The sequence below is a fragment of the Equus asinus genome, chromosome X (assembly GCF_041296235.1).
Source record: "Equus asinus isolate D_3611 breed Donkey chromosome X, EquAss-T2T_v2, whole genome shotgun sequence".
NCBI classification, from domain to species: Eukaryota; Metazoa; Chordata; class Mammalia; order Perissodactyla; family Equidae; genus Equus; species Equus asinus.
In genome coordinates this window covers 53,888,359-53,906,372 of record NC_091820.1, presented here as the reverse complement: position 1 = coordinate 53,906,372, position 18,014 = coordinate 53,888,359, and the positions used below count along the sequence as shown (strand labels likewise).

The window sequence follows — 18,014 nt, the reverse complement described above, 5'->3', positions numbered from 1 at the left end:
ATGAATGAGTGTCAAAGAAAGGAAAAAGTTCAGAGTATCTATTTGTGTTGTATGAGACTAGGAGCAGTACTGCCAAAGCAATTAAGGGAAAACTATGGATTTCGATTTCAGTGAATCATATACTACTTTCCTAGACTAAGACAGGGCCAAATATGTAAAGCGCAGTGGCCTTATGGACCCTGTGTGAGAAGTTGCTGGCACCCTTGCTTATGCAAGAAAATTCCCCTTGTATCATGAAAAACTGGCAACTCTGCCATCTCTGGGGTGCCTGCATATTTAAGGGCTCAGCTGAATATTCATACAGAGGTTTGACACATACTACTCTCTTTAGAAGTGATATATTTGTTTCTTGTTCAAAGGCAAGCTTCCTCAGTGTTTCCAGGTGGCCGTTCTTTATGTGTTACCTTTGTGAAACTGGAAATAATTTTTCTAATTATCTATTGCTATATAATAATCTATTCCAAAACTTAGTGTCTTAAACGAAAACAATTTTGTCTCATTATTTTGCGGGTTAGGAATTCAGGCAGGGGCCCCTGTACTAGATCTTTGGCACTGATGACTTAATTTTTTTACAGGTAGGTGCACAAAGTTGATGGCACATAATTTGCAATCCATGGAAATGTAGAGTGTGGTGGGTAAGAGAGACAGGCTGGTACTTTTAGTAGAAAAATTCTTGTTTTCAATCAAGGAGACTCACGGGTGTCTTTATTTTTGATACCAGGGCTGTTAGTGGAACTTTGATTGGATGAGAGTTTCCCCATTTAGTTGAACCTTGAATCATACCTGGACACAAAACAGAAGGCCCAAAGTGCCTGCAGGACTTGGATAAAATATGTACTAATGCCCCAACTTGCCATGTTTTTTGGTGGTAATTTAAAAATTGATTCTTAGTCTGGAGAATACAGGACTGGTCAAAACTGGCTTTCTACTCTGTCTTCTATTTTTGTTTTGAAGATATATCTTGTCTTACTGACATTTTATATCTCATCTAACAAGGAAGCCAGTGCCTCATTTTCTCGTTTTGTAATATATCAAAATTAATGCAATGAGCTCTTAAATCCAGCCCTTTAGATATGTTCTCTAAGTCCTCCATTAAAGTGCATCTAATTCACACTGCTGAAGAAACAAACCCCACTTGTTGCCTTGGACAGATGCAATCTCCCAAAAGGTTTAAATGAAGACAAAACTTTGTATATCTCTACCTGCCCACTGAACAAGGAATCCAGTTTGGAGATGATGTGTTTATATCTCGAGAACCATATTAATGTCAGTATTTTTAGTACCTGGACAGGCTGTTCATATCAGCTTCTAAGCATCTATAGTTAGGTAATTTGAAGGCTTGGTCCAGTATTCTCTGTGACGCTGTAATACACTCCAAGGTCTGAAGGAAATGTTTTGGTTTTATGACACACCAGGGCAGGCCTGGAGACAATTTATCCTGGGATTTATCCTAATGCTATTACTGCTAACTCATTTGCCTCCCATGAAATGGTTTGCATTTGGTGCAATTGGCCTTTTCGTGTATTTTCCATTCCCTTTCTCTTCTCTTTTCCACATATACTTCAGGCCTCCCCTGTCTGTTTCTGGACATGACTCCGGATATTTTTCGACTAAAAACTCAGATAAGACTACCAGTAAAGTTACAGAGAAATACTCCTAAAGTTCCGTCTCTCATTTCCTCTTAATGCATTTGATTTTAAGAGACCAATATGGGAATAAAAGACAGTAACAAAACCCAACAACCCAGAAAACTAGTTAACATTTTGCAGGATGGTGTATTACAAGGAAATGCCCTAGTAATAAGGAATCTTGAATCTGAACCTTGCTAATTTAAAAGTTGTTTTGTGTTTTTTCTTTTTCTCTAGGTACATAATGCTAGTGATTTGCTGATCAAACCCCTGGAAAATTTCCGGAAGGAGCAAATAGGCTTCACCAAGGTACATTTTCTCTACATGTATAAGATATTTTTTATAGCAATTGAGTAGTTGTTTGGGCTACCATTCTTTCCTCTTCAGGGATGAGGAAGGTTTGTCTCTACAAGAAAATTCATCATCACAAATGATGAGAAAATCTGGAATTGGCTCCTGGCTGTGTTTCCAACTAGCTCTGTAACTTTGGACAAGATACTTCCTCTTTTGGAGCTTCAGTTTCTCCATCTGGAAAATGAGGAGGTTGATAATAATAGCTATTCTTTGAAGACTACTTACTATGTGCTGAGCACTGGGCTAGATGCGTTACATTCATTCTCTAATTACAACAATCCTGTGAGGGTCTGGTATTATCCCCATTTTACAAATGAGGCAGCTGAGGTTTGGGCAAGATAAAGAACATGACTAAAATTATATAGTTAGTAAGTGACAGTAGCCAGGATTTAGATCTGAGGATCTTTTTAGCTTCAAATCTCGCATTCTTTCCATTAAGCCATACTATTTAGATCTGTACTGTCCAATGTGGTAGCCAATTGCTATACAAATAAAATAAAATTAACAACTCAGTTTCTCAGCCATGCTAGTAACATTTTAAGTGCTCAATAGCCACATGTGACTAGTAGCTACTATATTGGATGGTGCAGATATAGAACATTTCCATCATTGTAAAAATTTCTATTGGACAGCACTGTGCCAGATATTCTCAGATTGCTTCCAGCTTGACCACCCATGGATCTCTCTGATATTTCAGTGTCATGTAAAGTGGTATGAATAATTGTCAAATTTATTCTTTTCAGCTAGATGTGGGCCTATTTTGTGAGTTCTAATATATATGCAACATGTAACCAAGATAGTCTACCAGAACTAGATGTAGCATCTTGACCAAGCATCCGGCCCTTTTAGAACTAAGAATGCCATCCAGTGGTTATTATCTGGAATATCATCACAAGCAGTTTGGATCAAGGATATGAAAGTAGCAGGCTCTGAGAAGAAAGAGCACAATAGTGGATGTGTTCCCAGTGCTCGATATCATCAGTCAGGTTGACATGGGCATTATTTGAGTGACTGGCATTCAAGCAAAATGAGTTCTCTGGATAGCCCAGGAATTCTGGATTTCACGTGGTTCATCTGGAATCTCATTAACTTAAATACTTAATTGGGAAAGTATATGATTGGAGGAGAGAAGAGCCTTTAAAATCACAAATGTGCTACGAAAATAATTAACTACTTAAGTGACATGACAATTGTTACATAACAGTGGGGAAAAAAAGGATGAAGAAGGACCGGTAATGTGAAAACCCTCACACCTGGTTTAGTTTCATTCCTGGATGAGAATAGGAAAAAGGAAAGTAAGAATATGCTGCAGTGGTTGACCTTATGTTATCTGAGGGAAAGGAAACAAATTTCTATTATATACTTCCTATGTCTCAGGCCTGGGCTGAGGATTTTACATATGTTGTCTTCCTTAATTCTTACAGCAAACTTGTGAGGTACGATGTATGATATCCATTATCCCAGTGAAGAAACTAAGACTCAGAAAGGTGAAATTCCTATCAGTCTTTTTTTTCTCCTACTTCTTTACCAGTGGGGCCAGCCTGCACACCTACAAAGAAGGTGACCAACTCTCAGTGTGAGAGTCATTTTCAAGAAACTATCTAGAATTATCCTAGTAGTAAAATTTAGGGTCGTAAAGAGAGCACTGAACTATGGACTAGAAAATGTAGCTTCCAGTCTACTCCTGTGTGTTATCAATTTACTACCTCTCATTTCCAACACTCCTAAATACCTGTTCTATGAAAATGGAGAGAATTCCCTTAAGCATCTCTCCTTTTACAGTGAGCAAGACGTTAAGCTTTCTCAATTGAGCGTGCTGGAGGGATATTGCAGGAAGAAGGGGCTGTCCTGAAGTTGCTGGCTGCTGCTGCACAGTGGGTCAGTAGAGTGGGAGTTTGATATCCGGTGGGGCTCTGACCCAGCCACACACCCAGAATACATGGTCCCTCAATGACCTTGAAGCCTCTGCCTCGCCTAGTGATAATCTTTCTGGAGGTCTCTCAGTCTCTTTCTGAACGCCTCCTCGCCCATGTTGTCTCCTAGCTTCCCTCTGTACGCCCCACCCCCCATGCGGCCCGCCTGCTGACTGAAGGTTTATAACAGAGCTGCTGCTCCCTCCTTCCTCTGCCAGCCCCCAAACAGCCTGCTTGTGCCATAGGAGGTTCCCACTGAGGAAGGCTGGGCCCGTGAAGCTCACCTGCAACCTAGTGTGCCCATCCTCTCTATATACCTATTCCACTGGTTGCTGATTGTTCCCCACCTGCACTCTGGAGAGTTGCCTCCTGCTTACTTAATGACTGTAGACCACCGGGCCAAACGAGCAAACTTCTCTGCTATTCAGTAGCATAAATTATACCTTTTCCAGTGAGATCTGAACTCCTTCCAAATTTTTCCTTCCTTGGGTACCTTCCCTCAGCCTTAGGGTGCCACATAGAATTTCCTTATATCTTAGAGTTACTTTTTTTTAGCTTAATAAGTTTGTAGTTTAATAATTCTTTATATTGGTTTCTGTCTCTTAATTGGGCCCAGATTGATAGATACATCCAGCACTGCTGCTAGTTGCTTCTGTGACTTTATTGGTAGTGGTATGTGCTTTGTTAGGCCCTTACAAATATAGGTGTATGTTCTCATTTGAACCTCAGAACAACCTTGTAAAGTAGAGGTCATTATCCTTTGTTTACGGCTGAGGACATGAAGGCTCACTGAGGGGGAGTGTCTAAGGTCATCCAACCAGGAAGTGGGAGAGCTTGGATTTAAATCCATTTCTCCTGGTTTTAAGTCTAGGACTCATTCCACTTTATGAGAGATATCACTTCTCTCTTGGCTTCAGTTTTCTCATTTGTACAACAATAACAATGGACAAATAATTCCTAATCTAATCTTCTCTTTGAGATTCTAAGGATAATTAACTAAATGTGTATCTATTGAGTAGTAGAAATTGGCTGGTCAGAACTTAGTGTGCTGTAAATGTGAAATATACGTTAATTTTGAAGACAGTATGAAAAAATGTAAAATATCTCATTAATATTTTATATTGATTACATATTGAAATGATATTATTTTGGATATAAGTTAAGGAAAATGTATTATGGAGGTTAATTTCACCTATTTTTCCTTTTGTGAAAATACCTACTAGAAATTTTAAAATTATAGATGTGGCTTGCATTATCTTGCTATTTTGTAGAACTGAGCTAGACAAAGTAATTACCTTTGGTAGAGAGCTTCTGCCATTTCATGGGCTCTGTGGGTCCAGAATCAAGAGGAGGCAGTATTTGAAGAAAATTCATATACACATAGACATAGAATTAATTAAATTAGTTAACATATATAAAGTTCTTAGAACAGCACCTGGTAAATAATAAGTATGAAATAAGTGTTTTTTGTTATCACCATCATCATCATCATCATTATCAGTATTATTGGCAGCAAAACAAGGAAAACAGAATGCTCTTCATGAAACTGTCCAATTGATGATGGAACTTAGATTAAAAAATCAAAAGAAGAGAAGTTAATGAGTGAGGCATAAGGAGAAGGGTTGGGACAGTGAATGTTCCCCAAGTGACTACTGGTATATGGAGAAGTTTCTTGTCACCAGGTCTCCAGATCTCTGTCTCTGGCTCTGTAGGATGTGGAAGATGTCTTTTTGTCAAAGAAATTAAAAAAAAAACAATTCAAAATAACAGAGTTCTGGGAAGTAAGAGAGGACACCTTCTGAACAGTCATCCTGTTGTTCAAACAGGATTAGCCTTTTCAAATGACACAGATGCTACTACCTCTTGAAATTATAAATGTCTCCTGTGAACTCTGTGGAAAGGAGATGGGGCAACCATGGAGGGGAGTGACTTGTGATACTCAAATAATATTCTTCTCCTGTGGCTCCTTTATGGACAGATTTTGAGCTGCTGGTCAGGGATGGTTTTGCTGGGTAATGAAAGTCACTCTGTTTGCAGAGTCCAGTGAATTCTGTTGTCACTTCAGCTTGGGTGGCTGGGTCCCATTGGACAGGCTCTTTCAATAGTCGGAACCTCAGAAGGCTATTTTGTACCTGAGTCACTTCACAAAGACAACAGTTCCTAGCAGATTAGCCATTCTGTGATGGCTTGGGCACTAGCTTCTGTTATACAATAGCTTCTAAATGGCCGTCAGATGATTGGCTTCCCAACCATAGAATCATGGGCCAGATGATCTCACAGGTATTATCTCCATCAGAGGTTTTTTTCCCAGGAGGATGCTGGTAGGGCTTCTAACTCTACTTTAGCCAGAGCAGTTTCCCTTGGATCTGTTTTATATAGTGGACTTTTGGGGCAATATTTCTTTTTAAAACAGGTCTCTATTGGTTAAAAATTTGCAAACTACCTCTTTATGCTAAAACCTGATAGATCTCCCTTTTCCAATTAAATAGGATATGTCTTTCAATCTCTGTATGGCCATTTGGATATTTATGCAATTATATGGACATCTACTCTTCTAATTTTAATGTGTAATCTACAGTTTCATCAGACTAACCCCACTTTACAATCTTTAAGTTTTGAAAAAATACTGTTTAGCTTTTCATTCTAAGAATTGAAATATATACAAGACACACATACACATATAATTAAAATAGTATAAGATCAATAAAGAAAGTCAACAGTCTCCTCTCTTTCCCCACTCCTCAGAGGCATCCAATTTTAACCATTTTTATTTCTATTCTTTTGGTAGTTACTTGCATATTTTTTTTTAAATATGCTTGTATTGCTATTTCTTGATTTGTGGACTTTAGAAATTATTTCTTCATGCTATAAATACAGAAGATCGTTGCTCACACCTCCCTCTTTACCTCTCCTTCCAATTTCTGATAATTATAACATCCTTTTATTTCTTATATTGCTTACCTCTGGTACTTTTAATTATGTACTTGAACCCCTATTTCTTATTGCATCAGCTTTTTACTACAGCTTTGTAAGATGAAGATATTTGCACCTCTGTGTTCCTTTACTACCTTTTAACCCTCAACTTTTGTCAGCCACACCTTCACTTATCACTGTTAGGGTTGATAACATTACTTTTCTAGTCTGGACCTTAATTACATCTTGTTGGTAGTTATTATCAGCCTCATTTTACAGTGGCAAAAGCAAGTGACAAATCTAGGATTTGAACTCAAGTTTCTTTGCTCAGAGTCCATGAACTTTGACATTTCTTATATTGGGTTAATATAAGTATTAATTTCTGTTGGCTAGGTTAGATCAAGGATGATTCCCTTGTTTATCCTTTCTCCTAATTTCTTGTCTACTAGGCTTAGAGTTCTTTGTCCACCTACTCTAGACTCCTGTTTACTTAACTTCTTGTATCCTTCTCACCTCTCAAAAGTCCCAGCACATGCAAAGATTGTGAGTCATCCCCCATGTGTATATATTAGCCATCACTTGATTAGCAGAACCCTTCATACCACTGCTCCTCTTCTGACCACCATGCAACTTTCCCCCAACCCACGGCCCCAAGGTCAAGGGAGGACAAACAAGGCTCAGTCCAGCTCTGTTCATAATGAGTCTTTCATCCTGTAGTCTAAAATGCTGGGCTGTGCATTGGAGATGACAGAATAAAGACTCAGTCACTCTCCATAGACACATGACAGGGAGAGTATTTGTACCCTTTGATTCATATTTTTTGGATCTTGTCAGAGTTGCCCACAGTACGATATTTTCAATTCTCTTTCAAGGATACCCTTGCCAGAGAGGAACAGCCACTGAATTGAGCCTTTGTGTGGTCTCTGATGGGACCAGGACCAAATCATCTAAAACATCTGAGTCTGCATTTAACTCACTTTTTGGAGAGTTGGAGCTGGTTTGGAAGCTCTGATTTAGTGTGTTCTCACCCAACAGATGGCAGGCAAGAAGGCATAAACAGCAAGACATGAGGTTGTGGGTCTTGTTGCTGTTTCTTCTCCATAAACAAAGATTATAGAAAGAACTTTAGGAAAGGGGACTGTTCTGGAGGTAGATGGGATTGAAAAAATACAGAAGATGAAACAATGCACAGACCTGATAGTCATGGTAGATGAAGCCAAAAGTATTAGTCTGCCCTGCATTCCAAAGGCCAGAGCATGCTCTAGGAGAGAGGGCAAAGAAGCAGCAGCAAATCACTATCAACAGCTGCAAACAATTTGAATTTCAAATCTCCCCCACCTCATTTGGATTTCAGTGGCTGCAAGAATGCATTAGCAGGAAGAGTCAAGTAGTCAAGGTGCCCAAGAGCTAAGCTATGTGATGGTAATCCATAAGTGATTTTCAAGCCAACATCAAATATTTTACAAGCTTTGTAATAACAATTACCACCTACCAGGTACTTGCTATATGTTATCTCGGTTAAGCACTGTTATCCACATCCTATAGATGAGAAAGTCAAGACTCATAATGGCCAAATAACTTGTCCAAGGACACAAAGTTATTAACAGGAGCAAGCTTCAATCAGATTTTTATTACTCCAGGAACTGTACACTTTCGACTACATTGCATTCTGAACCCAGCTTTCTAGGGCTTGTATGGAAGGATTAAAATAAATATTAATAATGCCTATCAATAATTGAATGGGTAAAAGTGACAAATTCACATTGCAGCCATGAGAATGAATGAACTAGAGCTGTTGTATACCACATGCATGAATCTGACAAATATAAGGTCTAGGGGAAGAAAAGCCAGTCACAAAAGATTACCTGCTATATAAGCCCATTTCTATATAGTTCAGAAACAGACAAAACTGGGGCCAGCCCCATGGCCGAGTGGTTAAATTTGTGCACTCCGCTGCGGTGGCCCAGGGTTTCGCCCGTTTGGATCCGGGCGCGGACATGGCACCACTCCATCAAGCCACACTGAGGCAGTATCCCATGTGCCACAACTAGAAGGACCCACAACTAAAATATACAACTATGTACCAGGGGGCTTTGGGTAGAAAAAGGAAAAATAAAATCTTAAAAAAAATAGACAAAACTAAGTAATGGTGTTAGAAGCCAGGATAGGGGTTACCCCAGAGTGGGGATATTAGTGACAAAAAAAGGCACAAAGGGGCCTTTAATGGTGTTGGTAATGTTTTGTTTTTTGATCTGAGTGCTGATTACATAGGTGTTTTCCATTTGTGAACATTTATTGAGATTTGTGCAGAGTATTTTCCAGAGTATATGTTGTAATTTTTTAAAAATTCAAAAATTAACATTAAAAATATTAATATTTCCTCAAAGCATGTCTTCCACTGGTGTGTATGTACATACAAGGAGACAGTGGTTTAGGGACGCTCTGTGGGTTTATCCTCCTGATTATCTTCACATATGGACCTTCCTCTCCTTTTGTGACTTTCCCTCCCTTTCCTCACATATGTGAACTTCCCTAAACAATATATAGTATTGTTTTACATAGTATAGTGGTTAAACTGTGGACTCTGGAGCCAGACTACCTGGGTTTGCATCTTGGCTCTTCAACTTAGTAGCTGCTGAGTTTAGGCAAGTCATTTAACTTCTCTGGGCCTTAGTTCCTCTATCTGTATGAGATAAATAATAGTACCTACCTTATAGAGTTGCTATGAGCATTAAAAAGTGTTAATATGTATAACATGCTTAGAACAGTGCCTGACACATAGTAAGCATTATATGTGTTTGTTATTATTTGCTTTTCTTATTTATAAAAAAGGACTAATTCTGCATGTATTCTTTTTGTACTTTGCTTTTTCCGCTCAACATTATATACGTGAGATTCACCTGTGTTCATATATTTAACTCGAGTTCTTTCACTTTTATTGCTATATAGTATTCCATTGTGAGAATAATCATGATTTCTTTAAGCATTATCTTATTGATTGATGAGTCAGTTGCATCTATTTTTTATGCTAGTGCAAACAGTACTTCTTTAAAAGTGTTGTACACATCTTCTTGTGCATGTTTGAAATTTTTTCCATGGTATATGCCTAGAAGTAGAATTTCTGGGTTGTAGGGCCCGCACATCTTTACTAGATATATTGCCAAATTGATCTCCAAAGTGTTTGTACCAATTTATGTCATCACCAGCAGTATAAAAGAATTTTCTTTGCTCCACATCCAAGGAACACATAAGCTAATTCAGAAAGATGCAAGGGAATTTGGTTCAGCAAATGTTTATTGTGTCTCTACTCTGTATATAGAAGAAAGCTGTCACTTGTGGAATACAAATCTATTCTGTCACAAACACCAAGCAACTCTACTTAATGCCAAATGAGATCACATATGTAAAGTTCCCTGGCATACAGTAGGCCCCTTTGCTCTAGCAATCTAGGAATGTACCCACATAGGCTAATGTGGTCGTGTTATTGATAAGACCCTTTTACAAGGTAATCTATCCCCAAAATAGAAAAGTGGCTGCATTTGTCCTGAAGAGTAGAGCGTTAAAAGGGAATACCACCCCAATTGTCAATGATACCGAATGGACTGTGCCCCAGGAGGAGGTCACATCTCTTTTCCATCTCCCTTGCCATCCTTCACTAGAGCAGAAAGCAATTGCATCATAGAACAGAGAGACACCAGAAGTTTTTTTCTTCCTTCTGCAACAAAATGAGACCATTATCTGCCTCTCTCTTCCACTGCAGTGTCTTTTCCACTTGAACTATTTGAGGGCATACTTGTAATTACAAGTGTGACCTTGCTCAAATGAGCCAAATCTAAGTGAGCTTACGTAACCCTGTTCCTGATGGCTGCTGGCTTCAAAGTCACCTCTGGAGAAGATAGGCGATGAGGGAAATCAAGAGCATATAACCCCTTGAATTGAATTGTAATTTGCAGATTCCTTGTTTGTTGTTTTTTTGAAGAAATATCAAATGTTCTATATCTGAGTTGTCTACTAGAGTAGCTTCTAGCCATGCGTGGGTGCTGTACACTTGCCTAGTCTGACTGAGAAACTGAATTTTAAATTTTATCTAATTTTAATTAATTTAAACAGCCACCTGTGATTAGTGGCTGCCATGCAGATCTAATACATTTTTAAAAATAATCTGTGAGTAGAGGAAGGTAGAGGAGCTAACATTAGCTCAGTACTTACTATCCATTGGCACCTATACTGGCATTTAATTCTTGCAATACCCTGTAGAGAAGATATTATCTCTATTTTAAATCTGAAGAAGCCAAGTATCAGAGTGGATAAGAACTTCTCCAAGGTCACACAGGCTACAAAAGGGCAGAGCCAGGATTAAACTCAAGTCTGTTTGGTTTCTCCAATTCTAAAGTCCATTCCCTTTATCCTGTATGATGCGGGTTTAATTTTGTTCCTGCTGCTTGTCTCCAGCTATAAACCAGATAAATTTAAAACTGAATGCCTTCTAATATGGGTAATTCCAAATTCTTAACTGCTAATTTGCATTAACAAATGTGTTTGTTGAAGCTCCAGTATATTAAGATTTTAAGGGCTTTGGTGATGATTTTCTCTAGTAAGATGTTCAGAAGGAATAATAAGTGGCCAGAAACAAAGTGACTGAATGAGTCAGTTGTACTTTTTGTTAACTTGCAGCCAGAAATTATTCGTAACATTGGATTATATCATATATTAGGGCTCTTCAGACAAACAGAACCAGTAGAATCAATAAGATGTGTGTGACTGTGTGTGTGTTTAATTTGTATGTATATAAATGTAGAGAGAGATTTATTTTGAAGAATTGGCTCACATGATTGTATAGGCAAGTAAGTCCAAAATCTGCAGGGCAGGTTAGCAGGCTGGAGACGCAGCGAAGAGTTGTTGTTGCAGACAGAGTCTGAAGGCCTTCGCTCTTCTCTGAGGGGCCTTAGTCTTTTTTCTCTTAAGGCCTTCAACTAATTGGATGAAGCCCACCCACATTATAAAGTGTAATCTGCTTTACTCAGAGTCTACTGATTTAAATGTTCAGCCCGTGTAAAAATTACCTTCCCAGGAACATCTAGACTAGGATTTGACCAAATATCTGGGTACCATGGCCTAGCTAAGCTGACACTTAAAATTAACCATCACACAGAGCATTCGTTGTTGATTTAAGAACTCTGGAGGTAGGCAGTTCCAAGTTTCAATCAGTGGCCTCCAGATATTGTCTCTATGATTCTCTTGGACTTTACCTCAAGATCATAAGATGGCTGTTACAACTCAACACCTCACACCTTCACACATTAGCGTCTTAAGTAGGAAGGAAGGGAAGGGGCTCTTTTCATAGGACATTTTCTGTCTTTTTGTCCAGAGAGAAAAATGTCTTCCTGAGGCGATCAGCAGACTTCGCCTTATGTCTCGTTGGCAAGAACTGAGTCGTAAGACAACTTCAAGGTCAATAATTGGCAAAGAGAGATGGATGTACTAAGATTCCCCCTTGGCCTTGCTTTTCCTGAGAACATTGCTGCCTGCCTGATATCTGAGGAAATAATAAGAAAGAAGGATGGCTGTTAAGTTGCCAATAAACAATGACTATCCTAATGGCATTTTGAGAATAGAGATGTTGGACCGTAACTAGGAACCTCTGAAATATGCTCAAAGGTCAGGAAATAGAAAAATTCTGGTTATCTGCTTACAGTACTTTAATATAATAATGACAGAGGAGCTTTCATCATATCTTGTCTTCCAAAGAGAGACTGCATCAAAGAACTAAAGAGGTAAAGTGACTCCTCCAAGGTCCCACAGGAAGCTAGTGGCAGAGCTAGGAATAGAACTCATATTCTTCTGACTCCTACCTTCATACTCTGTGGATCACATTTGGTCATGGACTCAGCAGGTCTTAAGCACTTTAAGAACTTATATGGAAATGATTCCTGCCTATATAGTGTAGGCCTGCTGTGGTTTTTAAGTTTTTTAAAAAAATAACCTAATTTGACATATTATTATCCATTCATATTGTAGTTTACATTTGGTAGCAGAAGGGACCTTCAAAGCTATTTGTCTAACGTCACTTTACAGATGAGGGAACAGAAGCTCAAAAGGTTAAGCGGCTGACCCAGGGGCACAGCTTGTTAGTGGGAGAAATGGGACCAGAATCCAGGTCACCTGACTCCTAGTCAGATGTAATCACATTTTCCTTCAAAGATATTTCATATTATGGTATTTTAGACAGAGCTCAGCTCTACCATGTATACCCAAATCACTTATAATCTTGTCAACATCCTTGAAACTTCAAATAGGGGGATACTACTGAGATAACCTTGTAGGCCCAAAGTCATGGCCCTCATTTAACCCTTCCCTGCTTCAGTCATTTCCCTTAAGACATAATCAGATGCACCTCTCTGCATCACAATTTCCTTATTTGAAGAAAATGAGGGGAATGAGCTACATAGTTTATTTTACTTCCAGAGTTGTATGAATAATACAAGGCAGGACTAGAACGAGTAGCTTTATCTGTAGACTGTCACCTGAAAATCAAGAAGTATCTTTTTAAGTTAAGCTAATATCTAGCCAGACATCTTAATTAATGGAATGTTTCATTTCATTGCCCGTGTTTTAACCAAAGCAGATATTTAAGGATTCTATCTTTTAACTGGCATTATCTTGTCAGTCCCACCAGGCGCAGTAGTCCTCAAGGAGGTCCATATTCCGAAGCCAGATTTCCTCTGAAAAATTCCCCAGGAAACTGAATTCTTTTCACAGTAGGGTATACTCTCTCCAGGATGGTATGTCCAGGCTTTGTTTTCCTTAGTTATTTGTGTAGCTTTTGTGTGTGAGAGAGAAAATATGCTTAGCTGATTTTTATATCCTTTACACTTGGGGAAGGAGTTGACATTATTAGGCAGTAAGGAAGAAAAAACCCTTACACCCAAACCAGAATTTTATAGCTGAAAGGAAACTTTTTAGTATGATGTTTTCAAAGCATTTACTTTCTTCTCCTTGACTGTGTCAAGGGAAGGTACTAATTCATCATCATCATCATTGCTAACCTTACCAAATACTCAATATGTTTTAAGTATTTACCATACATTATCTCTTTTGGGCTTTGCAACAACTCTGTCACACAGGTACTATTATTATTTTCATTTTGCAGATGAGAAAACTGAAAGGCAGAGAAATCGGAATTGGTGTTTGAGTTCAAGGGTGAATTCTCACACTGGGAAATAATGGGAAATTGTTGGTAGATGAAGTTGCCAGATGAAATGTGTGACAATTTAATTTGGGCTCTAATTTTTATTCTCTTAAGAAATTTGTCATGGCCACAAAATACTTTTTTTCTGTGAGCCCTGGAAAACCTTGCATGTTGGTTAGCTATTGCAATAAGAATTCTGCATAACAAAGCACCCCAAAATCTCAGTGGAATGCAGTAATAAGAATTTATTTTTCTATGTCTATGGGTTGGTGGGGTAGCTCTGTTGACCTCAATTAGGTTTGAATGGCTTGGCTCGGGCCCCAAGTGCTATTTAGGTTTGCTCCATGTGTCTTTATTTTTCAAGGATCGGGGGCTACTAGGGCATATTCTTCTCATGATGCTGGGAGAAGTGCATAGTGGGTGAGCAGAGACATGAAGTCTTTTAAAGCTAGGCTCAAAACTGGCACACAGTCACTTCCTCACAAATTCCTTTGCCCAAAACAAGTCATATGGCCAAGCCTAACATTAGTGAGAAAGTAAAATAATTTCTGCCTCTAGTTGGAGGAACTGCAAAGTCACATGGAGGACTCACAGGGAGGAGGGGGGAAGATTTGGGAACAATAATTCGATCTACCATTCCCTGGCTGAAAGTTAGTAGTGATAAGGAGTCAGAAGGTGAAAGAAGATATTTTGATGGAAACTAAGAGAGGTAGTGGGAAGAGCCTTGGGGTCAGGAGACCTGGGTTTGAGTACTAACTCTGACACTCACTTGGTAGGACTTTGAGAAAGTCATTTTCCCTCATGATATTTTAACATTAAGGGTTTGTGAGATCTCTTTGTCTAGTATTTTCATTTTCTAGATAATGATGCTGAAGCAAGAGGGGTGAAGCAATTAGCTTAAGTTCAAATAGGTAGGTGGAAGCAGAGTCAAGACTAGAACCTAGGGTTCCATTTCTATTCCTATGTCTTTGTCTCTATAGAAGAGGAAATATTTGGAGGTGTGCATGAAGAGAGGTTTCAGCCCTCCTTTCCTTGAGAAATTAAAGTTGTTTTGCTGTGATTCCATTTCCCACATTGCAATGATCATCTGTTCTTCATTTCTTCCAAAGGCTGGACAAGGGGAAGTAGACCAAAAGCATAACAGTAGGGGTTGAAGTTCAAGCTGAGGTAGTACGTCCTGCATGGAACAGTATTTAAATGCTCGATGTTGTTATTGAAGGTTCTAGCATTACTGTCCCCAAAGATCTTTTAGAGAGGCATCTGTTGCTATGTGATGTGTTAAATGGAGTCATTCCTGAAGCAGCATAGTGGGCTGGATATGATTCATGACCTCTTCTAATTTTATGGTACTCTAACTCTGTATATATAGTTGTTTATTTGTTAAACATTTATATAGTACTTATTTTGTGTCAGATATTCTAAGTACTCTACAGATATTAATTCATTTAATCCTAAAAAGTATCTTATGAGGTAGAGAGTCTTATTTATTCCTCTTTTAAATATTAAAACAAAACAAAACAAAAGAGCAAAACAAATAAGTGAAACCCTAAGGCACAGGGAGGCTAAACACCCCCCACAGCCATGCACTACAAAGGAGCACAACTGGCACTTGAACCTAGGTAGGCTGATTGCAGAGTCCATGCCTTTACCCATTGTACTATGCAACCACACAGGCAGTATCAAGACACACAAGCATGAGAACTGAAGAGACTAGCTGTAAAGGCAGTACTTTTACTGGTTCTGTGACATGGGAGAAATTACTTTACCTCTCTGAAGCCTCAGTTTCAACTGTAAAATGTGGATAATATTATACCTACCTCACGGGGTTGTTGGGAGCATTAAGTGAGATAGTGTATAAAACATGCTTAGCACTGAAACATTAGCTCCATTTCTGCAAAGTACTTCTACCAGTTTTTAAAATTGCTTTGTAAGTATTCCTTTTAAACTTTCATAACTTCAGTTTGGTCGATTTATCTGTATGACTTACCCTCTAGCAACTCTGCAAGATCATTTGGTCTTGCCATCTCTGTCTGACACAAGGCAAAGAACAAGGAGGCAATTTCCCTCAGGGCAGAGATTGAAAGCCAATGATCCCACGTGTCTTGGCTGTCTGGGAAGTTGCTGAGCTGTGCTATCTTCTTTTTCATGATTTATCCTTACCTTAAAAATGGTACTGAATATGAATTTTATATGCAGTGTTGATGATGAACATGACATTTTAGTTTTAGGTTTTCTAGTTTGTTATGTTCATTTTTCTTCACTGAAACCCCAGTAAGAAATTATTAAATTTGCTGGTACCCTTGTGAAGAAGGGCCTGAGTATGTTGCTAAATACCAAAGTCCCATGTCCTACAGACAGAAGCATCGTCTTCCTATACAAAGAGTAATACACTATCCACAAAGAGCTCACAGCCCTGCATGTACTGCATGCTGGGATCCCCAGGGATTGGTACAAGTGGGTGGAGGAGGTTATATAAGTTCACATCCCCTTCCATGTGGGAGGAGGAGAAGGACAACAGCTGTCAGCTCCACAGCTGGTCTTCCTGTGGTCTTGCTAGCCTAAGTAATTCTAGCTTCATTTGGCCAGAGAAGGAGCCTCCTCAGCACATAGAGGGGAACTTTACTGAACCAGAACCGATGTCTTAAACCTTTGGCAATTTATGTTAACTTCCTCCAGCAAGGATGGAAGTTTGTTGGCTCTGGCTGTCTGGATATGATGTTTTATAGGCATTTTGTATGGTCTTCAAGTGGTCCTCATCCAGCTGCTTGTCTATAGGAGGTTGTTGTGATGGAAGAGTGAAAATCCCATTATACTCAAACTTTTGATAGGACAGTTGCTCTTGCTTCAGTGTCTACTTCAATCCACTAAACTAAAAAAAAAAAAAATCCTCAGAGACAAATATAAGAAACAGCAACCTCCATAAGCGATTTGTTCTTTATTTACTCCAACTCTGTTTATTTGTGAAGGATGTAGCTACCACATTAGTTTAACATCAGCATTTGTTTTTACAATTGAAAGAAATATTGGGCTTTGGGGGTGCATCTCTTGTCCTTACTGGTCTATGAGTGTCTTGAAGGCTGGTTTCGCTTTCAAGATTCCCCTCAGAGCTGAGCCCACACCTGTAACAAGCTCAATACTATATTTACAACTAGCACAGATAACATAATCGTATGACTGGAATGCTGAATTTATGTTTAAGAAGCAAAGCTAAAGAGGAAAAAGAAAATTGTTGTTTGCCTGCAGCCTTAATGCCTATGGTGATTTATTCTCCTTATTATGTTCTTCTATAACCATTCTAGTGCATGTAAATGGTATTATAGCATCCTCATATTAAAAATGATGCAGTGACAATATTTCTAGTTATTGAATGTACTAGAATACCTAAAATGTTAGTATAATAATATAATCCTGTTCATAGCAAGTACTCCTTCCTTCCATTTGTCTATCCCCTTTTCTTTCTCCCATTCTCTTTCACTCACATTCTTGTTATCTCTCTCGCTCACTCAACATTTACGGAGAACCTGCTCTATAGCACCCCCTCTGCTACTTACATATCTCTGAGAGTACAGAGATAAATAAGGCACAGTTCTTGCTCTCAAAGAACTCACAGTCTAGATCAGCGAATAGACAATTACACTACATTTTGGTCATTTCCATCATTATGTATACAGTGCTGAAGGAGCACGGGAGGGACCCCAAACCCAGACTAAGATATGAAGCATGGGGGAAGACTTAGAAAAGATACCTTGGAGACTATGGTAGAGGAATAGAATCTTGAAGGATGAATTGGAGTTAGCCAGTGAAGTGGAGAGTGAGGGAAGAGCATGCTAGGTGGAGGGCACAGCTTATGCAAAGATAGAAGGCTGTCAAAGTACCCATCGGCCATCTTCCCCAATGGATCTTGTATATCCTCTCAAGTTATGTAAACTTGCAGCCAATACTGAAGGTTTTTACACAAGGGAGTGGAGTAGATTTTAGATAGTTCACTCCATTTCTTACTGGTATGTGCCCTTGGGT

At 38.9% G+C, this 18,014-nt stretch overlaps 1 protein-coding gene across 3 annotated transcripts in view; it reads left to right on the top strand.

Moving 5' to 3' along the window:
* OPHN1 (oligophrenin 1) overlaps positions 1-18,014 on the top strand; it is a 496,179-nt gene that overhangs the window by 238,364 nt on the left and 239,801 nt on the right. For all 3 annotated transcript variants that reach the window (XM_070502226.1, XM_070502227.1, XM_070502225.1), the window contains exon 5: positions 1,866-1,937. In XM_070502226.1, the coding sequence (XP_070358327.1) occupies positions 1,866-1,937 (72 nt within the window). The remainder of the gene's footprint in view (positions 1-1,865; positions 1,938-18,014) is intronic.